Below are 26,082 nucleotides of genomic sequence, written 5' to 3' on the forward strand. Positions count from 1 at the left end.
TTTCGCTTTCATGTCAAACCCCCAAAGATTGCATGGTAGAATCTAATTATCAATGCCTCATTCTCTATCATGCTCTCATCTTGACGTATCATGATCGCTAGTAAACGCCGTATCCGACCCCCAAAACAATTCGCCCTCATTGCGCCTTGTAAATGCATCGCTGTACAGCGGCAGCTTTTTGGTCATCAACCCAAGATTACCCGAGCAGGTCACCAACACCCATGACTCCGTTGCCTGAAGGATCCCACATTGATCTGTCTACACTTTTGTTTTTCATGTTCTTCTGTGTTTCCACGACTAAGGACTTCTTCCCTGTCTCCCTAACCACCTTAATACTATTGGTGATTGTGCTTAGGAGTGAGACTAGATTGACATCGTTCTGTTCTGACAGGAGTTCGTGTTCGAACCTCGCACTGTCTGCAGGAACCAGTAGGCTCAATCGAGTAAGTAGGGCTTGAATGGACCGTAGAATTGGGTGGTTGACGGGGGTAGATTCCTTGTTGTCTGATTCGACACTTTCCGGAACAGCATCGGAGACGAAGGATGGGGGGAGGTTCTGCAGATAGACCGCAATTAGGTTAATCCGTGACTGCAACATCTTGATCGCGTTCGCCTTGGCCGTCAGAGAAGCAATCAGCTCTTCGTCTTCGCGTGTAAGAATGTTTTGCTTCGCAGCTTCCGCAGCAGTTTCGGCGCCTTCCGAATCCGACTTCTTAGAAGCTCGGGTCTTGCCCTTTCCATTGACATCTACAGTGGTTGATGCTTGTGATGTTGCCTTCTTTGACGTTCCATCGACAGCAGTTGCATTTCCTCCCCCTCGCGCTACGAAATCAACACTGATCATTTCGGCTTCGCCAGTCTCCACGCTGTATGGTAGCTCTCTGAATTTCAGGCCGAGTTGTGGCTCGTCATCTTTCATCTCTTTATCTTCTCCAGCATCTGTCGCCGCCTCTTCAGCCTCATAGTTGCTTTCGTAAATGGTGAGAGGAAGCTTGCCACCAGCCTGACGTTCAAGGACGGCAGTTGGGTGGAAGCCTAGGAGAATGGCAGACTCGTTGTATGAGTGTAATATCTGACGGTGTAGTGGGAGATGAACTGATTGGGGACCAGAGGTCGGCAGAATAGTATACCAGCCAACGAGATCAAGAGCAGGGACTTTATGCACATCCTTCACTTTAAATAGTAACTATATTAGTACATGAGAAAATATATTTGAACATTGGAAGTACTGACTTTGCTGGAGTCGTTCCTCAAACCATGCTTGGTTAAGGATAATCTCTCCTTCAACTTCCACGAGCAGACAGTCAAAGGCATGCTCAATTGTAATTTCCCGACCATTTTGTTGCCCCAAAAGTGCCCCCACGATCGGGCCTGTCTGCTGTCGTAGCGTATGTCTCGTAATGTAGTCGGAAATGGTGAGCAGTACCAGCGGATGGAGTGCTACCTGGAGGCCGCTGTCCGAGGATTTCTGTATGGAGAGGAGAGGATTTAAAGGTATCTCGACCGCCATAGTGAAAAGTCTGGAGCCCGAGATTCTAAAACTGGTGCCGATGGCTTCAGGAATGTGTTGTCGAGGGGGGGTTTGCGGGGTCTTCAATTTGTTGATACTGTTTGCCTAACCTTGAGCTGGGGAGCTTTATCGTAATGATTGCGCAAAAGCTGCCTAAAGTTCGCCGGAGCCCCTGTTACAGTAGCTTTCTCACGTGGTTATCCTCTAAACTCTTGGCTTTCTATGTCTATGCTTCTTCTCCTTCTTCTTCACCAATGGCAAGCAACATTCCCAAGTGGGACTTTCTAGGGACACTTTTGCTTTCTCATATCTACAATCCGTGGACAAGCTATGTCACGCTTACAATCATGATCTATCATTGCAATCGGGAGATTGCAGTATGCATTTCTTTAATCCTTTCTTCCAGGCTCTCCTCTTAAGAGCACTATCTCCCTAGGACAGTCAAATGCTCTTCTTTTCTTATTTTTCACTCATCCGATGCGATTTAAATGGCCCCAAGCATGTGACTGAGCCCACCAAGCGGTGTTATCAGTAATTGTAATTTGCCTGTACACCCTAACTCAATCATTTCGCAGCGAGGGACTTGGCTCATACTGTCCAGAGAAAGAGCGAGAAGCTCTTTTATCAAGCGTCAGCTTCAAATTGTACAAGCTTAGCGTCGGTTATGTATGACGCCGACGTGCAATTTATCTCCTGCGCTCCTCGGCGGAGGAGGAAAGAAATCAAAAGGTTTGCAAGCTTCAACGGCCTTGAACGACATCTACTAACGACTTTACAAGGCCTACATTCTTGCAACCTGGATCAGATACCAGCTGCAATCCCCAAACTACACACGACGGAGCAACGGCTCCAGAAACGTCAAAGACCGACCACTTGCTTCGACGCGGGACTACGGGCATGGGCCAACACCTGGAGTCATGCCATCTTGGAGAGAGTGAAGGAAAAGCTGTTTCAGTACGAAACGGGTCTCTTCCTACCGCATACGCTGCAGGTACCTTTTCTCCAGATTCTCGGCTCCCACTGCCCACCTCAGGGCTAGAAAACGTTATATCACAGATCCCTCCGCAGCCTTGGACCAACTCGATACACGGGTCACAGACTCCGAAAATGACTCCTGGCTGGAGACGTGTACACTTTGGAGGGACCCGAAGACCAAACTCTTATCATGGAGAAGATTCTGTAGAATTGAAACCAGAATCATACTCTTGCAACGAGCCTCTCTTAGTATCACTAAAGACAATCAGCGCACCAATCCCATCTCCTATCCAGGATGCGTTCTCTAATTTCTCGTACTCGGACATGCTCCGTAGCTCAGGTATGCCGTACAGCACCGAATTCGAGATCCCAGAGTACTCGATGGCAGATTCGCGGTCACAAAGTGACAGTCCTCCTTCCACGTCTAATAACATTTCAACCTTCGGCTTTCGGTCGAAACCCCCCCTGCTACCCCAAGACCTGAACCGGAATTTATCTTCGGCCCACCAAATTTCGAAAGGGCCTTTACAGTCCCAACCGAAGAAAAGTACAGACGTATTTACCCAAAGACCGGAGGCGTCTGAATCTCCACCGGGTCTTCAGTCTTCATTTATCCTTAACCCAAGTGCCTCAGATCACATGTCATCACAGAATGTCACAATACTACGCGATGAACAAGCTCGAAACACCAGTAATACTCCAACTTCTCATGATTCGAAGTCATTTCCGACAAAAATACCTCGCCAAGGAACAAAAGCGCCGCAATCCCAACTACCTTCGAACAGCAGCTAGATGCTACCTCTAGATACGAACACTGGAATGTCTGATGTCTTGCGAAGATCTTCACTATATGCGATACCAGCTTGGCCTTCGTCCGCGATGAAGCCGCATCCTTTGGCGAAACTGGTGCATGTGAAGCCCCACCTTCACCCGTCGAATATGGTCTGTAGAGGATACCGAAACGTAAACAATGGACAGGTCGATTCAAATGCGAAACGGCCGTACCCCAACCTGCAAATCCAGACACCGTCAACAGCGTCTGTCTCTCAATACCAGGTACAGCTTGGGACTTCGAATGAAGATGAGGAGCAGCCTCTAAGGAAGAGGATCCGGCACAGGCATGCTCAAAACCTGTATGTAAACCCTGGCTTGTTTATGGGATCCCGTGCTAAATCTTGAAACTTCAGTATCGTTGATATAGCTGAGACCTGTCAGGAAATGTTTCCCTTCGCTGTGGTTGCACAGCGTCACGGCCAACCGATTTAGAAGATATTTGACACCTTTTCTGCAATCATTCAACTCCCTCTGCTACGAAATGCAGACGACCGACGACGAAACGGCTCCCTTGGCAAGAGGCAGTTGCAAGAGTACAAAGATGCGAAGAGAGCTATGGAGAAATCACAGGAAGCAGAAAGAAAGGCTCGGCTGGGCGTGTCGAGAGCCAGTGCGGAGTGCGGTGATCCAAAGAAGGCACACTCGAATTCTAAGAATCCCGGGCTCCTCAAGGCTGCGATTCTCGATAGTGCTAGGGCGATACAGCGATAGTGTCCCTCCATCTGTCGCTTCAATTATCAATACATCAATACGTCGACCATGGTTCGCGATACTGTTGATCTGTCACAATTTTCAGCAAAATATTCATTCAACGTAATATTACCTATGCGCGAAGGAAGATCTAATCCTCACATTCAAGTCTCAGCTCCGATCCAATCCCCCAATCCACAACCCCATTCCAGCGGATCCGATCTGCAGCCCTCAGCTCCTTCGATCTACAATCCTGCTCCTCGGCCAACGCCCTCTGTAGCTCCGCTACCTCCACCTTACTCGTCGACCGCCGCAGCTTATCCATCAGCTTTGCGCGGAGATCATCATGTCTGATTTTGATTTCCATCATCACGTGAGTAGGGTGGCAGGATGCGCATGTGTCGTTGAGATGCTTAACTGGGCCTATGATCGTTTTGCAATGGCGTTTATGGCAGCGTCTGTCGTAGTGGATGAGGATGTGCCCACAGGTCATTCGGGTTCGTGATCCTTGACACATTTTGCTGACTTGTGTTTCTGTATTTGTTTGTCTGTGTTTATGTATTTTCCTCGATTTGTTAGTCTCTCGGGGATTTGTGAAAAGAATCATTGCGTTTGTTTTGCGAGATATTTGGGACTTTTAGTGAATGCAATTCCTTTGTTGTGAGGATGAAAATACTGTTCGCGACGAATAATGTGTTTGTCGAGGTTAGAATGTCGATTTCCTTTGTTTGGAAAAATGGATTCGTCATAACCGATCGTCATCGGTTAGCCCGTTTACTCAAATTCGAGAAAGCTACCTTAACAGACTGGTTCTATTGAGTTTATTAAAAAAAACAAAGTTTATTAAATGTGACTGGATTATTGATGTCGCGAAACTCTCTTCCCGTGGAATTCTCTCACGACACCCTACTTATATTCTCATCTCAACTCATAGCTCTTATGTTTGACATGAGCCTATTCCATGTACGTATCCAAGTATATTGCCGTACAGCTCACTTCGTATAGCAGGCACACTTCAGCATGATTCCAATTTTGTGAATTGGGTCCGACAAGAGGCACAAGCAACGCCAGAATCTATGGGTTGGCATGGAAGGATGCTTGAGACTTGACCAGGTCATACCACACACAATGTACAAACGCCCACTGGGAAGATATATAACAGTATAAAGTTCTCTCCTTCTCTAGGAAACGGAGAAGAAGAAGAAGAAAAGCGAATATAATACTCCGGTTAAAAACTGAAACTGGCTTCCGCGCATACTCCCCCTTCTTATTTAATATCAGTGTGAAAAAAAAAGCGTAAATCACCTCCTTGCTTGGTTCCTAATATGAAAAGAAAAATACGGCTTAAAGTAGATCTCTTAATTCCTGAAAGTATTGGGAAATCGGAATCCTTGATTCTAGTATAATGATGACTATAGAGATTATAAACGGGGATGAGTTAGTAGATAACGAGATAGATAGACAGGCAATGAGAGAGGTTAAAAAAATGGGTGGAAACTATTATAATATTCTTATTCATCCCAATTCGCTACGCTAGATAGTACGTGTAGTTGTTTAGTCAATGAGTGACTCAAGTCGTGCTGACGCGTGCCGATTCGGGTTGTATTAAGAGCGCTACCATCAAAGAAGTGATCTGATACCGCTATTCCCGTGAAGATAATTTCAAAACATCGAAACCAGAATAAGGTTCTCAAGCATATGAAGATTAGTTAAATGCAATTATCAGCTTCATTTCACGCGGCTTGCTTTCATCAGGGGGGTGGGTTGTAAACGAATTCCTTGCCTATGATACCTGAATGTCATTTACCTACCTACCTAGGTACGTATTCTACTTGATTCCTGCTCCCACAATGCGTACTATAGCAGTATGTACCAGTGCGCTATTGTCTGCAAAGACCAAGTTAGTCGTGTCAAGTTGTAAGAAAACTTGGTCTGGGACAAACCTGGCCAAGTTCAAGAAAGGTTAAACGTCATGGGCGGTCGAAGGGTCTTTAAGTAAAGCTGTATCCCCGAATAGATTATTGCTCCAACACATCATTGAAAGGATTATTTCGAAATCGAAATCACAAAGGATATACTATACGGTATTAATTATACTTGTATTGTATCTTCGACGATCGATTATCCAAGCCAAGAACCCGATTTCATCAACTCGCAAACATGGCGATTATGTCTATCCTCGTCTCGGCCATCATTGCTATTACTCTCGGCGCTGCCTATATAGCGGGACTTCTCGATCCGGTGATTGAGCAAGTTGGGGTGATGTTTTTCCGTGCGAAGGCCAAGGGTGAGGAGAAAAAGATGGAGGCGAGGGGGATGAAAGAGGGGCAGGATTTCTTTGAGGGTACGTGCTGTGGTTTCTTGAGTTGTTGTTATATTGCTATATTTATGTCGCATTCTTGTACTGTATGCGAGTTGCTGAGGTCCAACTAATGGAGGCCTGGGTGAGGGGGTAATTGGTGGAGGAGTAGCGCGGAAGACAATAGGATGGAGTTGTGAATGGAAGGTAGGAAGAACGGCGGGCTAACTTGATCGCACTTGTATAGGGGAGCTCAAGGGAAATAAACAGGCAGAAGATGTCAAGGAGGGCCTTGGGGAATTGAAAACCGGCGGCAGCGGTCTCTACGGAACTTATGCGGATGGGAGCGGAGTTACACGATAAGCTTCCCTCGCGCAGGCTATTGCCGATCCGATTCACGAGTATATATCTACTACATTACGAAAGATTCGGTGAAGGAAGGTGGTGATGGAACGATAACGATTGATGAGGGCATATTTCTTGGTTCTTTGAATACAGCTTTGTATGATACCGGGTGCCTTTTTGGGAAACTGGCTTGATTAAGGGGGCGGTTTCTTCTATAGTTGGAGGAAGGTTTTTGGTGATTTTTTGTAGCTGTAGCTGAGCGGAAGATTGGGGTTAAAAGACAGTGACTTTAAATCTCTGAATTATGAAGTCTTTCATTCTTCAATCTCTCATCTCCTAGACGGGAAAGAATACTCGTATAGAGGTGATCTTCTACGATTCAAAAGAAAGATTGAAAGAGCGGCAGGACCCGCCTATTGTAGATCGATCTGCATACAAGGGAAGCTCAAGCTCAAGAAGAAGAAAACCTATTTTGATCTTCTCTCTCAATTCTAAATACCGTACCCAGCGTACATCGAACTACTGCTTCCTTCCCGATTAAAATCCGATTGTTTCTTCCGACATTACGAGGATGATTCGTACCCAGCCTCGAGCCAGCCCAACCCAGCCCAGACCAGATGAAAATGGGCATCTGACATGACATCAGCAGCCTGTGCACTCACTGCTGTACCCGCCTTTTCCGGAAAACGAAAAGCCAGCCCAGCCGCATGTTCGCAGCCTTGTTGACTGACTAATTGACCTGCATTTATTTCTACTTGCTACTTCTACCTCTTCTCCTATTTCCCTCCTCCTTCTCCTCTCCTTGCACTTCATTTCTCTATATACATAATCCATCTGTCGTCGAGTTGGGGGTAGAGGCGCAACACAGTACCTACAGTAGTACGACCACGACCAACCAGAAGTGGATCCCGTCCTATCTCTTTCCCCGCCATCCCGATTTCATCTGCGAGGACCTTCCCTACAGCCTGAAACTCGACTCGGCCTTGGTGTCGAATCGACTCGCCTCCACTGCGCTGAAGATGCAGAAAGTCACCTCCATACTTCCTTCATGGGACAAGACGAAGACTGGCAGCAAGAAAGGCTTTGATAAAGCATGGCAGGCCCTCGATAAACGTAAGTTTTTATGCTTTTGCGCCTGTTACAATCGGACCTAGCTCACCCCATGGCAGTCGGCGCGCCTGTGAACAAACTCTCCAATAAAATAGGGAGTGAAGCTTTCTGGCCAACGACACTCGACAAGGAATCAGACAAGGCCGCTAGGATCTTGAAATCATTTTGCAGTAAGTGCTTTCCTTTACGCGCCCAGTCTCTTCTCAATTGCTAACACTGCTTCTGCAGAGGATGGATTCTATGCCGAAGAGGATCGCGCCGCGACCGTCGATGTGCCGAAAGGGAAACAAAGAGTACTGAAAAAGATACCGCAGAGTGTTATTGAGAATGCAGTCGGGCTGGCTATCTTCACTACGATGCGAACGGGGCTGTGGGTCTCGGGCGCTGGTGGAAGTGGCGTGCTAATCGCAAGGAAAGAAGATGGAGAGTGGTCGCCACCGTCTGGTATATTATTACATACTGCCGGCCTTGGATTCCTTGTTGGTGTCGACATTTACGATTGCGTGGTTGTCATCAACAATCGCAAGGCTCTGGATTCTTTTACCAAGATTCGTGCTACAATTGGGGGCGAGATAAGTGCTGTGGCCGGGCCTGCTGGAGTTGGTGGGGTTTTGGAGAATGATGGGAAGTGGAAACAGGCAAAGTGAGTCGACTCTTTGTTTTATGATTGTTTTATGATTCCCGTGTGCTGCATCTTATACTGACTTATTTACAGCCGCCCAGTTTTCACCTACCTCAAATCGCGGGGATTCTACGCAGGAGTCCAAGTCGACGGAACAGTCATAATCGAGCGATCGGACGAGAACGAGAGGTTCTATGGAGAGAGAGTAGGCGTCGCAAACATTTTGGCTGGAAAAGTTCGACATCCGCCCTACGAGATCAAGATGCTCATGGAGACGGTTAAAGCAGCAGAAGGCAGAAGTGATGTCGATTCGAGTGTAATATTAGCCCTCGAGGATGAGCCTGCCCCCGCAGACTTCGAAGTCACATCGCCCACTGCACCTACTTTCGGTGTCCCAGAACGGGACGATCCAGATCCCTTCGGTGTACTTGCGTTAGAAAACGCAGGTTTGGAGATAAAAGAAGCCGGGACAAAAAGCAGACCTCCAAGTTCTCAATTTGAATACAATCCTAGTCCAACAAGTCCTGTATACAGCAGGTTTCATCGCCGAAGTATGGATACAATCGGCACGAAAAGCAATAGGGAGAGTTTCTTGTCAACTCGGAGCGGTTATACAAGGACGAGTGTGGATCGATCGACGCAGACTGAAATGGGCACTCAAACCGATGGCCCCGTATCGCCCATCACCAGCAATAGCAGTGAAAAGAAATTTGAGCCGTTGAATGAGAAGCCAGAGGTTGTTACGCCGGACGAGGTTGATTATACGAAAATCGATCTCGGTCCTTATAGCAACCTGAACCATAGTCAAGAATTCGATGGAACTACCGTTAACGAAAGCCCACGTGAGCTTGATGGTGAGCACCATACTGCTGAACTCAACTACGTTGGCGAGGATGATGAAGAGGAAGAGGAGCCAGTTATTTTCGAGGCCGCTTCAGCTCAGGCTCAGATGCTGACCCCACAAGCCATCAAAGCCCGAGGAGGCGTAGTGACCATCCCCAAGAGACCACCTCCACCTTTACCACCGCGGAGCGTAGCAAGAGCAAGCAGAATAGTCACGGTCGATCAAGCAAGCGGCCAGAGCCCAATGAAGTCGGAATTCGAAGAAGTGGACGTACATGGTGTGGATAATGCAAACAGAAAGAGCATTGACTCGCATGTTACAGATAGCGCAAACAGAAATAGTATCGACTCACACGTTGCAGATGGCTCAGACAGAAGAAGTGTCGAGGAACAGAAGGAAATCGTGATGGAAGATTTAGAGAAGACCGAAACGGCAAAAGCATCAGCAGTGAATGGCGAAACACTCGAAGAGAAAGTCGAGCACGCACTTGAGGAACAACATCTCGATAACCTTACACCAAACGTTGAAGAAACCCCCGAGGTCAAAGTCGAGGATATTGTCAAGAATGAGAGCAGCGAGATGAAGGAAACAGTGGGAACTATCGACGACGACGAAAAGGACGACTTTCACAGTATGCCAACGACACCGAACGAGATAGAGGTGAAATAAATTTCTATAATGGGTGGATAGGCATAATTAAGCATGGCGTATGGTACGGGTGGGAGAAAGCGAGGAATGATTATGATATGCGTATACTTTAAACGTAATCCTATTAGGAACTGAGGGATAGGCGAAATACGGAAAGGGAAGAAATGGAATGAAAGGTAATTAGGTCAAATATAAGATCGCTAAGTGTTTAATATGTATGTTAACCTACATCTATACTATTACTTTGTATACTCTGTATTCTTCCCCCTTTATTTGACCTCGGCTAGCTGTGAACTCTTGATATACTGCCCACGAAACCTCGTGAACTCCTCTATGCATGCATGCATGACGACTACCCCCACCGCCAACCTTCATCGCGCGCGTCGCAAGTTCTAAGCGCCAGGTCACGTTTGAGGAAGAACTTTGCATTCTTCCTCTTTCTCATGTCCTCGTGATGATAGTATAGAACATCTAAACCCAATCGAGCTGCCTTTCTAAAAGCCCGACACTATTCCATCCCCCACTATAGATATCGCGCGTTTAACTTAAACCTACTAAACCTATCTTTCATAAACGAATATTAACCAGGAAGTATATATATGTTCATATTTCCTTTTCCTTTTTTATCTATCCTTATATTTCTCGGGCTTATGTGCCCTGAAAGAGGAAAGACACAACCAGACCAGCTAGCAGATGTTGAAGATCCCGCTAAAGAAATAAGAGAAGGGAAGCATGAGTCACGTGATTTGTCGCTTATACTATGCGTACCCCTGAGTGGCGAGCAAGTGTCAAGGCAAGTAAGCGTATCACGTCTGGGTGGTAGATTAACGTATATCTGCTCTGCATTATATTCAAGGTGAAATATACTCTAATATATATGCTTTTTAATGCGCTCCAAGTGTATCGGTGGGTATCCTCAGGACCGTATTTAGTCTATAACGGTTATATAAACCCTCAAACCACATATCGTCTACCATACCAATTCGGACAAATGCACGCCTGCAATTCAGGCACTTGCTATTCCTCCGAGGAATAATATGTATCGTATCGTATCGTATCATATCATATCATTCATTCATTCATTCATCCAAAGCTATGCCCGGGGCCGAATCCCCACCCGACCCGACATTTTAAACCACCCCCCATTCCTCCAGCTCGCATTCCCATATTGGAGATGCTCTCTCATTAATTCATCCAGGATCGCCGCGAGAATAGCTTCTAGTCTCTTGAAATCAACCGGCTTGAGGATCCATCCATCGAAGCCACTATCGACGTAGTTCCCTCGAGCTTCTTCCGACAACGAGGCGGAAACGGCGATTATAGGAATCCGGCCGTACGGTTTCGCATATTCGGACATTTCGGGCTGGTGTACTTTTTCGAATTCGCGAATCTTGCGAGTGCACGATATGCCGTCTACAATTGGCATCTGAGCACTCACTGTCAGCGTCCAAGTGACTTTATCGGGTGGAAGAATGCGGGGGAAATCGGGTGAGAACTTACTTGAATATCCATCAAGATGACATCGAAGTTTTCCGGTGTACCTTTGAAAGCGTCTGCACAAGCTTGGCCATCCACGGTAACTGTTACTTCATGGCCACTCTTGACTAAACGAGTTTCTATGAGACGACTATTCAAGGGATTATCCTCGGCGACCAAAACACGAAATTTGTTCTTCGCTAGCTGTGAACCAATGCTAGGAAATGGGTAGCGATCATTCGTCGTGCCTGGGCTTACTGGACTTAGAGCGTTGATGTCAAGTCGTGGGTGGGTTGACTCTTCCGCGTCGGTAATCTTTGGCAACCCTAAAGGCGACTCCTTGCTTCGCTTGGAAGCGCTGGAATATTGACCGTCTTTTTGAGCCTTTAAGGGAGATGCTTCGGAGGGTGTTGTGGAAGCTGGAGTGGTAGACCCACTCTCTTGATTGATAGACGCAAGATCCGGTGGGGCAGGCAGCGAAATTTCCGTCGCTGGACGCTTGTCTCTATGGAACCTCAGAGCCTTGCGGAACGGAATGTTGATTGAAACGCGCGTCCCATGTCCTTCCTCCGATGCGATCCTGATCTGGCCATGATTATGCCTCACGAATCTTGCTGTAGTTGCTAGTCCTAGACCAATCGATACGAGTTCGGTCTGCGGTTTCGAGATCAAATTTGGGACCTCCAAAATCTGGTTCTCATCCTCGTCCAGAATCTGCTCAAAGTCTTGAAATATCCTATCGAGGTCTTGCTCTGATAGCCCCGATCCTTGGTCTTGAAAGGATATCTCGATGATCAATTTGGTGTCTGTGGTGCTCAGAAGCTTCACACTAATCTGGATTGGGCCGCCTTCGAGGCTGGAATGCTTTATTGCATTCGCCATGAGGTTTGAAAGTACTTGTCTTAACCCCGAAGGATCGCAACGCACACTCGGAGGCACCTCTTGGTCGTCTTCAAATCGGACTTCGATCTTCTTTCTTGATGATTCCGCACCGAAAGCGTCAATTATTTCATGGCACATGATTCTGAGGTCCAAATTGTCTTCGTGGGCATGGAAATCAGCAGTCTCGGCTTCGGTCAGCCTGAGCAAATCATTGACCACGAATATCAAGGACTTTGATGCTTGTAAAGATTTTTGCAAGTGCATGCGAGCGCTTTCCTATTTAAGAAGGGAGTCAGCATCGACTGTGTAGTTCGCAGTACGGACTGGTTTTGAGGTTTTTGGCCTGACAAACCATATAACTTTACTCAATGCTTACATCTAATGTCTCCTCAAGCGCTACTTCCAGATAGTTGATGATACTATTCAATGGAGTACGGACTTCATGACCGGCATTTCTTATGAGAAGTCGGGTCATCTTATTCTTTTGGACTATGGCTTCCTTCTGTCGCCACACCTCAATGAATCTTCCATATAAGGCGCTTAGTACTATTGCGGATTCGACTAAAACATAATCAGTTCCAGACCGGGAAGTGGGAAATTGACGTCTGAAATACTTTGATCCTCAGTCCATTCTCGACTCGTTCCAGTAACGCTCTGGCTCCACCTTTTGAAACTACTCCGTGGTTCGAGGTAGGCAGTACCTGGGCGGACGCTCTTCTCGTAAGGATTCCCTGCCCAATGAATTTCCTTCTGCTTTCCCCTCCTGAAGAATACGAGAAAGTCGGCACCGGATAGAGCTAAAGGGACAACAAGCATGCCGGATAGCGTTGATATGGCACCTGGCGAATGCATCGCATCTTTGCAATCGACTGCAATATTTTGCGAATGAAAGACCGACGTGAAAGATCTTTGTCGAACATACTGGAGAAGGTTGACACACTCACCATATGCCAATAGTTTCCCCACTGTCCTTGCCTCTCCTTTAATGACGAGGAATGCAAATTCGGCATCAAACATCTGCAGTAGGTCTGAGCTTGAGGCTGCAATGTATGCGGACGGTGATGTTTGGGGAAGGGTGTGCGCTAGAGGTTTACGAGCTTTGATTCGAGACGAATAGAGCAGTTTTTCGATATTGCCACTGGCGATATCACCAAGGCCGCGGCAAAGTTCTCGTACCGGGAGAGAGACTCGCATACCTGACCCATAGCCGTGGCAACTAATTAGACCCCACAACTTCCCCTGAACTATCAACGATATAGACATAGAGGCTCGTACTCCCATATTTCCTAAGTATTTTAGATGCACTGGGCTGAAAGCTCTGAGGTATGAATACTTGAGGTTGAGTGGGATTTTAGCATCTTCCTCTGTGCGACAGAGGAGTCGAGATGTCTCCTGATCTCTGTCGTATAGAACTCGAATCGTATTGACCAGATAAAGATCCCGAGCCTGCTTGGGGATATCCGATGCAGGGAAATGAAGGCCACGGTAGAGGTCACCACTTGCACACAAATCCACCAACTCACTGACAACAGAGCCAGAAGCCGTCTCATCAAACTGATAGCACATGATTCTATGAAACCCTGTAAGCTCCCGGACAAGACCGACTATGATATCCAAAAGGTCCGATAACACTTCGGGTGTCCCTAGCTGGTGCTGTATCTCATTTAGTATCTGGAATATTTCTAATGACCCAAGATCCCGATTCCTTTTGCGGGCAACTCCGACGGAGTAAAGGGGCGAACTTCTACTAGTAGTCGATTGCTGTACGTCATTGTCGGTGGGATGGATATCAGCAACCTGGACAGGTTCTTTAGGTAGGGGGTCACTGGAATTAAAAACATCATTTTCCAGCTCAAATTCGAAGACGATAAGGTCAGACTCATCGTTCAAGTGCATTGCACAGAAGAGAGGTATCGGCGGTCCGACGAGAGAGGACCTATAGTTAATACCCGGAGTTAGCATTGTTCTACATGGTAAATCTGGGAGTGGGAATGATTTCTACGGGAATTGATACTCAATTCTGGGAACAGCCCACGCTTGAAACGTTTGTGAGAGCAAATCAGCGCTGAGTTGCCGCAGGTAGTGAATATACCCCGGAGGAGGTTACATACAGGGATAATGTAAAGACGTCGGGACTCGTTCTTGATTTGTATGTGCGGAGCGCCTTTGCCCGATAAATGAAATCCACCTTGTCACTCTGTGGAAAAATATCGGTGAGGCAGCGTAGACTGAAGAGAGATTCGGGGTCCAAACCGGTCACTGCCTGCGAGTTTTCGCTCACTATTCGCACAATGAAGAGGCCTTCTTCATTCTCGTTGACGGCTATCAATGCTCCGAACGACTGTATGGCTCCTGGGATATGGATAGGTTCGTCCTCGCAACGATATATCTTCTGCTCCGGTGTTGAAGGTGCGGTAGACACATTGTTGTCAGTGGTGGAAAGATAGCTGACCCTGTTGGTGACATAACGTGACCCTAGAGCAGCGGGTGTGGTGGTCGGTTTCTGGCCGATGGCGATCTGGGGGGAATTCGAGTGAGTATAGATAGGCGAAGATGAATGGACCGGAAGAGTAGTATGGGGGGTATCAATGGGACCAGTATTTCTTGGAGGAACGCGGGATCGTGGATCTTCATCAAGGGAATTATTGGCAAAGGTTGCAGCTGGATGGATGCATGTCACGTGTCAGCAACTCTTGCTTCCGGTTCAGAGTCAGCCTCGCCTACTATAATAACTAACTTACTCGATGTGGATGGTTTGTGTGGCGCGTGGATGCGAATGGGGAATGTTCTTTCGGTTTTGAAATGTGATACTTTAGGAGCAGCTTCATCGCTGGGTGCCAATATTGACCCGCTCGGAGCAGCTGTGGCTTTGCCTTTAGGCTCAGGGGCAAGATGTTCTGCAACGGGGGCTCTCGAAGCCATGTGCGCCAGCGAAAGCTGTCCTGTTGTTGCGAAGATGCAGGCAATTGTTGGGGTAGATACCTAGGTATACATGGCGGTGATCGGAAAGTCCAAGGTCGAGAAGAAAAATACGAACATACGAGGTAGCATGGCTGCGCTTTCGATCGATCGTGAGTGATAACCAGACTGAGGCGCACCCGTCAGCCAATGAGTTGCGTACAGCCACTTTACTCGAGTACGGAGTAATTCACACTCACACTAGCGCAAGCCCTACCAAGTATGGACTCTATGGAGTGAAAGGTAACCCTGCTACTACAAGTACTTCCAAATTTAAGAGAGGGTGTATCAAGAGATATCATTTCTAGCTTTAACGTTTATAACCCGTCAAGTCTCGTTGTCTTAACTATTCTAGACATGGATCGCGTCGCTTAATTATTATCGACACTTTGCTCTAAAATCGCGAATCTTCATGTTTTCACTTCCTTAAAGTAAAGTTTTAAACCCTGCTCTTATTAACGATTAACTACATCTTTGATATAAGATTTCCTGGGACTAGCAATTAAATCTAAATGAATAAAAATCAATCACGTGTTTAACAGTAAGCTAAAACATTAAGCGGTCCACATAGCATACGCATACAGTACGAATTACAGCCTGCCATTCGCGCCGATTTCATCGATACAAAATCCCGATTGTATGCCTCTGCATAGCATGAACAACTCAGTTGAGGTAATAAGAGACCAGAACGGCTATTTTCGCCATCCCAATGGTCGTCCTCTAGTAGTCATCTTTGACAGCAAAGAGGAGGACAAAACACCCCACGAGATTTCTTGGCAAGAGCCGATTGTTGCATCCCAGGCACATGAGCCTAAAGAAGGTAAACCAGATTTTCAACATTTCCCAGTCTTATTACCTGTCGAGCCTGATGCAAATATCGTGATAGATACTGCTAGCCTTGCACAGTCTAAAAGAGGCAAAACTGCAAAAGCTGACTCACGGCCCGTGAAATTTGTCAATGTAACCCGCCCAGCACGTTTTAATAGAAAGACAAAAAGGAACATTCGAACTCCTGTGAATCGAGACCCCCAACGCCGTAAACATGGCGAGGAAAATTCGATCGAAGGGACTACGGAAATGGGATTCGCCGCAGGTAATAGAACGAAATATTTGCCTTTGCAGCTAACACCTACCATTCGACAACCATTTTTATCGCTTGACTCCGTTCCGACATTCCCAATCAAAATGGAGCCGTATATGTATTCGCTTGTCGAACAATGTAAGAATCTCCTTCTCTGATTATGGTCATAATTTCCAGAGAACCTTCAAGACTTTAACGCACTATGCTCGCTATAGACATTGCTATGACTACGAAAGTACATATCTCACCTGGGAAAGTTTCGGGATATTTACAATTGGGATTATCAGACGCAGCTTTATTTCATGCACTCCTTTGTGGCACAGTAATCACCCAGGATCTTCTTTTGAAACGGAGAGAGTCTCCCGCTAAGTCTAAACACATGAAAGAGGCATGTCGTTTGGTTAGCACGAGATTGCATGGTTCTCATTCAGAGCTATCCGACGGTACCTTCCTTGCTGTTGCACATCTAGCAGACTTTGAGGTAAATGCTTCTTTTTATACCGACTAAGAATAATATAAGCTAAGCAATCAAAACTCTTCAGAGCATAACAGGGAATTTTGCGAATTGGATTCTTCATATGAACGGCCTTCAAAAAATGGTAGAAATCAAGGGAGGACTTGCAACCTTGAACGACGATGTCAAGAACAAAGTATACAGGTACAATACCATCATCTCCAGCACCGGCGCTCAGCTTCAGTTGACAGTAAACCAGAGCGAATCTCTTTGGTTGCAGCAGCACGCTTTCGCAGCCCCGATTCTCCCGTCTCGACACAAAAGACCTGTATCCGCGCCCTTCGTCACCTATACAGCCTAACCCCGCACTCTCCCCCGACCTAAGAGATATCATCACCAAGTTCGACATGAAAGAGGATCTCATCGGCATACTCGGCGAGCTGCAAAACCTAACCTCGCTCCTGAACAGCACCACAATGCACCTCACTCGCATGACACTGCTCTCGCCAATCCACCACCAGTTATTCTCGCACCAGCCGTCCGGGTCCCAAGACCAAAATGCCGTCATCGATGAACTGTGTTGCATCGGGACCCGGTTCTACCTCAAGACCATCTACGACCACCATCTGCATCTGCAATTCGGCTGGGTGCCCGCCAACGTCATGACGACCTCGGCGCTCATCTCGCGGCTGAAGTTCTGTCTCGACATGACAGACCTGACTATGGCGACAGAGCAAGTCCGGGCGCTGTTTCTCTGGGTGTTGTTCATGGGCGGTGCTGCTCTGGCCGGGACGAAAGATAGAGCGTGGTTCGTGGCTCGGCTGGCAAAGGCAAGCGCTACTCTTACTATGATGGAAATGCAGTTGTGCAGCTGGGAAGATGCGAAATCGTGGCTGGTGAGGTTTTTCTGGGTGGATAGGATTCATGAGGATTTTTGTAGGGATTTGTGGGATGATGCTTTGGTGACTGCGGGGGTCCTTTTTGGAAATAACTGTTGATTGGTATCTGGAGATTGATCCAGTATTGAACTTTGGCGGGCATGGTAGGAGTAGGTAGGGAGGGGTTTTTAAGGACCGATACCGGTGCGCTGGATGGAAACTCTGTGGAAAATGGGAAGACAGGAAGTTTGGAAATGGAGGTGATAAATTGCTAGAATTCCCTGGCTGACTTTCGGGTTTTGCATACAGCACTTGCTCACAACCCTTGTCTATATAAGAATGAGTGCTCATTGAAGACATGCATGACAATCTTGCTGTGGCGATTTGATTCGAAGGGTCTAGAGCAGAAGACAAACCGATGCCGATTGTAATGAAAGCTCTTGCAACTTAACAGCAGAAAGGAAGAGTAACGAGTCTATCAGGATTTGCGTATTTGAAGTCTTTTTTCTACCACGCTGTAATATCATCTACCTCAGCCTCTCCAAACGTACTACTCTTCGTTACAGCTCCTACTCCCTCCTCGGCCTCGACATCCTCTCTTCCAGGTACCGCCATGATATCTGGTAGTACGTCACCCAAGAATTCGAGAATGTGCTTGTTGACTTGCTCAAATTGCAGTAAGAACGCATCGTGCCCCTCGGGAGAATCAATCTTTCGTAATCGCGCATTGGGGATAGACGCTGCAATCTCTTTCTGCTCGTCGAATGTAAATAGGCCGTCACTTTCAATCCCAAGGACTAACGTGGGCTGTTGAATCTGAGCTAGTGCATCGGCGATGGGTGTTTGAGAATCGGCAGATACTCTGTATCTTGAGACATCATGGGTATCTAATTTTCGAGTGATGGCGATGTAGCAATTACCATCAAATCGCTTAACAAACTTCTCGCCTTGGTAGCGAAGATATGATTGTGCGGAGAAATAAGTAGATGTTGTTCTTTTCGACTCTGTCGATGCTTCTGGCCTAGCAGATTTTGCACCGTGGAATTGTGGGTCCATGAAGTTGGATGCATCAGCACCATCTGTCTCTGCCTTGCGGGAAATTGCCGTTGAGCTTCCAGATCGTGATGATGGGGAACGTGGCGAGCGCGTTGATCGATGTCCATCATTGTGTATTGCCACATGTACCTCTCCAGGGGTTGAGGGCCGTTGATCCTCACTGATGGTTTGCTTCTTTGATGCATCAGGGGTATTTCTACCGAATCTGGCCTCGAAGGAGTTTCGACTTCGGTATGTTAGCAGCGCAGACATTCGTGCTGCCCCTAGTCCTGCTGAAGGTGGGTCCGAAAAGGGGTAATATCCATCGTCGTACTTTGGATCCGCGTATATACTCTGTCTCTGTGCCTCGCCCCAGCTGATTCCCCAAGCGCTATGTCGACTCGAGGTTGCAATTGGAACAATTGATCTGACGTAGTCCTTTCCAAAGTATGCCCATTCTAGAACCAGCATTCCGCCCATAGAACCGCCTATGACCACCGCGACCTGCTTTATTCCCAGCTCATCGAGAAGTAATTTGTGAAGACTGATGCACAATTAATTTCTGGGGGCAGATTAAAGCGTAGAATCTTACTTGACATCATCTCTTATCGTTGTCAGCGGGAACTCGGGGCCGTATCTCTCACTCTCGGGGTTCCCATCTTTGCAAGTGACGGGACTTGCACTCCCATATGGACTCCCTAGACTGTTCATGCAAATGACGAAGAACCTGGAGATATCGAATGCTCGGCCAGGCCCGCCCAGCAAAGGGCCCCACCAGTCACTAACGTCTGCACTGCCGGTCAAGGCATGACATATCACCATAGCATTGTCACCAGTTGGAGAGAGCTTTCCTCTTGTGCTGTACGCCAGTGGAACGTTGTGCAAGGTGACACCGGATTCGAGGGTAAATGATGGGATGATAGCGATGGTTTGGTCGGGTATGAGGGATGCGAAAGGGTTCTCGGGTTGCTGGCGCGTTCTTTCTTGGACGTATTCAGTTGCCATTCGAGGATGATGATGCATATGAGGGGTAATGATGAGTATACTGACCATAATATGCAGAGCTAACGGCCTGAGACTTTGATGATGTGCTGGCCATTGTAGCATCTGACAGCAAGCTCGATCTTTAAGCGGCGAACAGAGATTGATAGACGTTCGTGGTCGCGGAATGAAGAACTTGAGGAGTCAGATTATGTTTCGTCGGCCGCGGGGCGTGCAGCCACAGATGGAGATTGTGGCTGGTGAACCCTGCGCCAAGACGCTAGTCAGAACGCGAAAGTCAGAGCTCAGTGGAAGGGAAGACGGACCTGGTGAATTTTGGCATAGGAAGGAAATTCATCAACGGCAGCGGCAGATCGCCTTGATCATTTTCTCCTCATCATTCTTCTTTGAATATTTTTCTTTGGTGACCTCTCACAGTTACTTCCTCATGACACTTGACAAAGCACCAACCTTCAGCAATCGTCTCCTGCTACGATCCTGCACCAGCTCCTGAACGTCAAAGGGAGGCTTCGCAGAAGCAGCAGCGGTTCACCCACATGCGAAGAGCTTGATCGCAGATTAAAAGCGAGGCTGATATGGGCGGTCCTACGAAGAGAAAGCGGAATGATAGACCGTCGGTGGATTCAGGTGAAGGTCGCCCGTCTCCACATCGTCCAGGTAATACCAACCTGGGACAGCATGATAGAGCACCAGATATGAGGGATACCGGCAGGAGGTCGAGTCGCGGAGGCCAAGTAGGAGGAGGAGGTAGAGGGCGCAGGAATGATCGGAATGATCGAAATGATCGAAATGACCGCGACAACCCGAACAAGGTCACGATATCTTCTACAAGAGCTACTCCCACTCCAGGCCCTATGTCCCCACCTCCTCCCAGACCATCCAGCGCAACCCAGACCCCAGCCCCGGTTCTCGAGCTACCCAGTCCTATCCCAAAGCGAGATCCAGCTCCTTTCGACTATTTCTTCCTTACTGATGACCGAATATCATCCTGGGACACAAGCGGTCGTCAAGAGGTGGTCGCAGCAGGTATTCAGGCTCGGCAGGATGAGGATACTACAGACCTTGCTTCTGTATTTCAAGAACTGACACGGGCGGCTCTGGATGGTCGCATAGATGCCACAGATGCTGGGAATTGCGTCAAGGAGATCCTCGGACCAGATACTGCCCCGGTCGATGCGTCTTCGAACATCTTCGATGCGCCAACATTTTTCCTAGATACGCTGTCCATGATATACGATGCAGAGCCAGAACCAGAACCAAAGAAGTCCAACACACTTTTTCGGCCATTCACTGTTGCCACTGGGATTTCGCCAGTTGTTATGCGACAGAAGCTTGATGCTCCGTTTCTGCAGCATCTCGGGCTAACTCGAGACACCTTCATCCGCGTTGGCATTCGACAAGCTACACACCTCTTATATCGGCAAGCGAACTACAATCTTCTACGAGAAGAGACCGAAGGCTATTCAAAACTTGTCACGGAACTTTTCACTACCAGTGGAAGCGAACCGCCATCAAGCGAACTGGCTGAACATGCATTCGAAAGAGTGAAGGGACTTATAGGCACGTTTGACCTAGACGTCGGAAGAGTCCTCGACATAACGCTTGATGTATTCGCAGCAGTTCTTATCAAGCACTACAGATTCTTCATTAAGCTACTCCGCATTAGTTCCTGGTGGCCCAGAAGTGGGCTGGCTGACAGCGAAACGATAGATGGTGGCCTTCCTACTTGGGCTTCGCCAGATGCATCAGGTTGGTCGTCACCTCCAGAAGATGAGATTTCCAGAGTGCGGCGGGTCAGTAGAGACAAAGCATTCTGGGCACGAGCTCGCGAAGTCGGACTGGACGCTTTCTTCGAATTTGGAGGAAGGAAAGTGGTTGATGCTGAAAGCAAAAACCGAATTTTCAGTAGCAAAGGCCACGATGATGCGGAACTGGATGCAGATCGCCAATGGATTGAAGGGACTGGGACATTCCCACCGTTAGGAAATCGAGTTGCTGCTCAATTGCTCGGTTTCAAACTTCGCTTTTACGCTTCAGCATCTCGGGACAAAGACGACATTCTCCCGCAAAATCTGATTTATCTGACCGCGCTATTGATCAAAATTGGGTTTATATCACTTAGGGATTTGTACCCACATCTATGGCCTTTGGATGAAGATATGCCAGCTGTCCGGGAAGCAAAACAGAAAGAGTTGGCAGAGAAGGAGAAACTCAATCGACCCGGAGGCGGCGCATCAAATGCTCTAATGATGGCCGGTGCTCTTGTCGATGATACTATACCAAACAACGCCAGATCCCGTGAATCGGCTGCGGTAAGGCCTGACGCCTCGACGAAAGCTTCAGACGAAGCTGAGGACAAAGAGAAACTTGATGAACCTGCAGACCAGAAGGTTCAGCTTTTGATCTGCCTCCTGACGATTGGTGCCATCCCAGAGGCATTATTTATCCTCGGACGCTTTCCTTGGCTTCCCGAAGCTTACCCAGAACTTCTCGATCTCATCAACCGCATCTTACATTATTCTGTCAAGGATGTTTATGACGCCAGTCGTCCTACTGCTGTTAAAGATGCCGCATGTCCCACCAAGGAAGTCGCCGACTACGACCAAAGTGGAGTACCCAAGGGACAGGTCCGGCTTACTCAGATGGCCACGCGGAAGCAACTACGCTGGCCGTTTCCCGACAAGTTCGACACGAATGAGAATGTCTCATACAGGTTCTACTGGGATGAGTGGACAGATAATATACCGATATGTCAGAATGTCGATGATCTTTTTACCCTCTGCGGTACACTTCTGAACTACTCCGGTGTCAATATTGGCAGAGATGCAAGCCTGTTGTCAAAGCTTGCCAGAATTGGTGGAAAGAGTCTGGCGGACGACCCCTCGCCACACAACCTTGAGAGATGGCAAGATCTGCTCAAGCGTCTCCTGGTTCCAGCTCTAAGCATGACAAAATCAAACACCAGCGTCGTTAATGAAGTTTATAACATGCTCCGATTCTACCCAATCTCGATCAGATATTCGATCTATGCCGAGTGGTTCGAAGGTCAGATATCTCGACTACCAGCTATGAAAGTTGCCTTTGCACGTACAAAGCTCGAGACCTTGAGCACCATGAAGCGGATTAGCATGACCAATCTTACGGAGATGGCACGAAGCCTTGCAAAGACCGCTTATGCATCCCCCGGCATAGTCTTCAGTGTAGCCCTAAGTCAAATTGAGGCATACACTAATCTCACCGAAGTTGTGGTGGAATGTGCGAAATACTTCACTGACCTTGGCTATGACGTTCTGGTTTGGTCACTGATGAGCTCGCTCGGAGCTAGAGGAAGGGACCGCAATAATGCGGAATTCGCTCTACTTCCAAGCAGATGGCTATTAGCTTTGTCACGATTTGCTGGGAAGGTCTTCAAAAAGTACTCGATTATGAATCTCTCGCCAATCATCAAATATGTCAATAACCAACTATATAATGGGACCTCCACCGATCTTGTCATTTTGAAGGAACTCATCGCTCAAATGGCTGGCGTGGTTCCAGACACCGATTTCACGGACGCGCAACTCACCGCAATGACTGGTGGTGAAGTCCTCAGACGTCAGACGCTCATAAATCTTCAAGACAGGCGCTACGAGTCAACCAAGACTGCTAAAAAATTGATGAAGGCTCTTACAGAGACAGAGCTTGCTGGGCCTCTGCTTCTCTGCATTGCACAACATCGGCAGTCGGCCATCTATTCGATACCAGATGAAGATGCGCATATCAAACTTTTGGCCACCATGATCGATGACACTCAATTGATCTTGTTCCAGTATCTAGATCTACTCCGCAGCAACCTTTCAGTAGAGGAATTCGACAAACATGTCCCTGGTCTTCCGGAGCTCTTGACTAATTTTGGTCTCAATCCACCGCTTGCCTTCATGATAGGCCGGTCAAGCATTACGTACCGTCTGTCGAAGGTTCCTTTTCCAAGTACAAACGGGTCAATCAAGGCTCCCAAGTCACCTTCTACTCCAACTATTTCGAAGGTAGATGCTGAAGGTGACGTTGGCATGGAACTTAACGAGGAAAACGAACTGAACAGTAAAGAGGTTACTGTTAGTCAAAATGAGACTCTTAATAGCGGCATTGAAACCACCGACGACGTACAGATGGCAGAACTCGAGGACACCAATGCTCCACAAGCCGAGCTATCCCCTCCCGAGGCTAGTCAAGCGGTAGATCCATGCTCCGAGATTGTGGAGCCTGTGATCACCACAGTCAAAAAAGTCTTACCAGAGAGCACATGGAGCGCCTTCAGTGCTGAATTTTATGTCACATTCTGGACGTCAACACTGAGCGACCTTTCTGTTCCTTCCGATAGCTATGAGACCGAGATCAACCGTCTCACGAAAGCTCAGGAAGTTGTCACGAGGGATCGTTCAGATCTTAGTCGACAAGGCATGATTCGAAGAGATGAGATGAAGAAAGAACTGACAGAGACGAGAGAAAGTTTGATTGCAGAGGTGTCCAAAAGGGTCAAATCTTACGGCGCTTCCAAAGCTCGTCTGCTCAAACCAAAGTCCCACTGGTTTGAACACTCCATAAAGGCGGATTCTGTGAATGATATTTTCCTCGAGAAATGTCTGATCCCACGTCTACTCATATCTCCTACCGATGCAGACTACTGCTTCAAAATGATCAGATTCCTTCACGACAATAACACACCTTATTTCCGGACACTTTCCCTCTACATGCGGATCTTCAAAGCCCATCGCTTGCGCTCTATCATCTTCACCTGTACTGTTCGTGAGGCAGAGAATCTAGGTCGATTCCTCCGACTTGCGCTTGCCGACCTTGCTAGATGGCATGCGGATGCTGCCGTCTACGAGAAAGAAGCGTGGGGCAAGAACAAAAACCTGCCAGGCTTTGCAAAGACCTTGGATAATGATGGCACTCCCAAGGGGGTTCTTCAGCATGATGGCGAGGGAGGTACTTCCTTCAAGAATCTTCTGCTGTTATGGCACAAGAATCTAAATACTGCCCTTCGCGAATGCCTAGATGGGACGGAATGGATGCATATTCGGAACGCTATCACAGTATTGAAGTCTGTGACGGATGTATTTCCTGCTATCGACTTCATGGGTAACAGCTTCATCAAACAACTTGAAGTAATCACAGCCAGAGAGAAGGGCAATCGTGAGGATCTGTCTCTTACTGGAAATGCAGTTTTGGTACAGTTGAAGAGGCGTTCTAAAAAATGGGTAATGGTTCAAGCATTTGGCCACAGCATGGTAAGTTCTACAGATATCGGGAAATATATTTTCTAACAAGCTAAGGTTAATGGGGCACCGCCGCGATCAGCCTCGCAAACAAGTGGCTCCGGTTCAAAGACTGCTTTGAAACCTACAGCCCCAGAGTTTAAACCTCAGTCTCGAGCCAGGTTAGTTGATCGCTATATTAGCTTATTTTGTCCTGGCTAATCTTCCATAGTTCGCTAAGTGTTGGAACGCCAAAACCTACCGAAGTTGAAGATGGCGAAGTGGACGATGCTAAGATTTCCGGCGCAGTGCCCACCACAAGCGCGGTGAAACCAGCTTCTAATTCTCGGAGCACGTCTGAGGCCAATCCTGCAGCTCCCACAGCACCCTCTGGGGCAGAACCCAAAAAGTCCGATGTTTTACTAAGGAGAGAAATGATTCAACGAGAAAATGCTGCTAAAGCCCTGGCACTCACCCGCCCTGAAAATCCTCGGAACTCCACGCCTGGCTCTCTACCTGATCGAGGATCTCACAACCTGCCAAGCCGGCCCGAGCTCCCTTTTCCAGGTCGACAACAACTTGACCGAAACCGCCATGGCGACCGAAGAGACGGCAGGGATAGGGACCCTCGAGACCCTCGCGAATACCCACCAGGCGATCGACGAGGTGGAGATTCCAACCCCAGAGAATTTGGAAGACCCTCTGATCGCAACATGGGTCCTGAACGAGAACGTGTCCGACTCGATCCACCACGATGGACTCCGGATTCGTCTCGCGAAAATTCTGAGAGAGCTGCGAATAACAACCGTATGAACGAGACTAGCGGCAGGCTATCCCGCGAGAATGGAATGCCTCCGCCGCGAACACCAGCGGTACCATCGGATCGAGGAATCACTACAAATCCGGAGAGATTGCCTCAGATCAATCCCGAGAGACAGGAACTTATCAATCCCGAGAGAGCTGCATTGATTTCTGGTAGCAAGTCCTCCGACACTCGATCAGTCTCGCCCAGGCGCCCCAGGGAGGATCCCCGAGACCGACCCTCTGCAAGATCACAGTCTCCGAGACGTCACACATCCGACAGAGATCATTCAGACTCGAGACGTAATGATAGCTCGAGCCGCAGTGGCCCTGCAGATGTATATGGGCCTTCGCACGTTCGAAACGAAGAACCAGCGCCGCCGCCTCCTGCGGGTCCTCGT

General features: G+C 47.8%; 5 protein-coding genes across 5 annotated transcripts; 2 read left to right on the top strand and 3 right to left on the bottom strand.

Moving 5' to 3' along the window:
• Window positions 1–196: 196 nt before the first annotated feature.
• csn-6 (COP9 signalosome complex subunit) lies at window positions 197–1,510 on the bottom strand (the record flags this gene model as incomplete). Its single annotated transcript, XM_031150486.1, has 2 exons — window positions 197–1,173; window positions 1,234–1,510. 2 exons carry the CDS (start codon window positions 1,508–1,510, stop codon window positions 197–199), a joined length of 1,254 nt encoding a protein of 417 aa, XP_031004985.1.
• A 4,629-nt stretch (window positions 1,511–6,139) lies between these two features.
• On the top strand, window positions 6,140–6,671 carry LHYA1_G005543 (uncharacterized protein; the record flags this gene model as incomplete). The annotated part of the gene is made up of 2 exons (XM_031150487.1): window positions 6,140–6,353; window positions 6,556–6,671. Coding segments are annotated over 2 exons (330 nt in total), but the record flags the coding sequence as incomplete, so codon positions are not given.
• A 1,001-nt stretch (window positions 6,672–7,672) lies between these two features.
• Window positions 7,673–9,898, top strand: LHYA1_G005544 (SH3 domain-containing protein; the record flags this gene model as incomplete). The annotated part of the gene is made up of 4 exons (XM_031150488.1): window positions 7,673–7,766; window positions 7,823–7,933; window positions 7,992–8,406; window positions 8,479–9,898. 4 exons carry the CDS (start codon window positions 7,673–7,675, stop codon window positions 9,896–9,898), a joined length of 2,040 nt encoding a protein of 679 aa, XP_031004991.1.
• A 1,072-nt stretch (window positions 9,899–10,970) lies between these two features.
• On the bottom strand, window positions 10,971–15,157 carry cph1 (Phytochrome-like protein; the record flags this gene model as incomplete). The annotated part of the gene is made up of 6 exons (XM_031150489.1): window positions 10,971–11,303; window positions 11,378–12,511; window positions 12,612–12,796; window positions 12,850–14,171; window positions 14,347–14,896; window positions 14,977–15,157. 6 exons carry the CDS (start codon window positions 15,155–15,157, stop codon window positions 10,971–10,973), a joined length of 3,705 nt encoding a protein of 1,234 aa, XP_031004992.1.
• A 2,956-nt stretch (window positions 15,158–18,113) lies between these two features.
• metE (Homoserine O-acetyltransferase) lies at window positions 18,114–19,740 on the bottom strand (the record flags this gene model as incomplete). Its single annotated transcript, XM_031150490.1, has 3 exons — window positions 18,114–19,185; window positions 19,234–19,624; window positions 19,692–19,740. 3 exons carry the CDS (start codon window positions 19,738–19,740, stop codon window positions 18,114–18,116), a joined length of 1,512 nt encoding a protein of 503 aa, XP_031004989.1.
• Window positions 19,741–26,082: the final 6,342 nt, after the last annotated feature.

The sequence above is a fragment of the Lachnellula hyalina genome (genome assembly GCF_007821495.1).
Source record: "Lachnellula hyalina strain CBS 185.66 chromosome Unknown contig00075, whole genome shotgun sequence".
In the NCBI taxonomy this organism is placed as follows: Eukaryota; Fungi; Ascomycota; class Leotiomycetes; order Helotiales; family Lachnaceae; genus Lachnellula; species Lachnellula hyalina.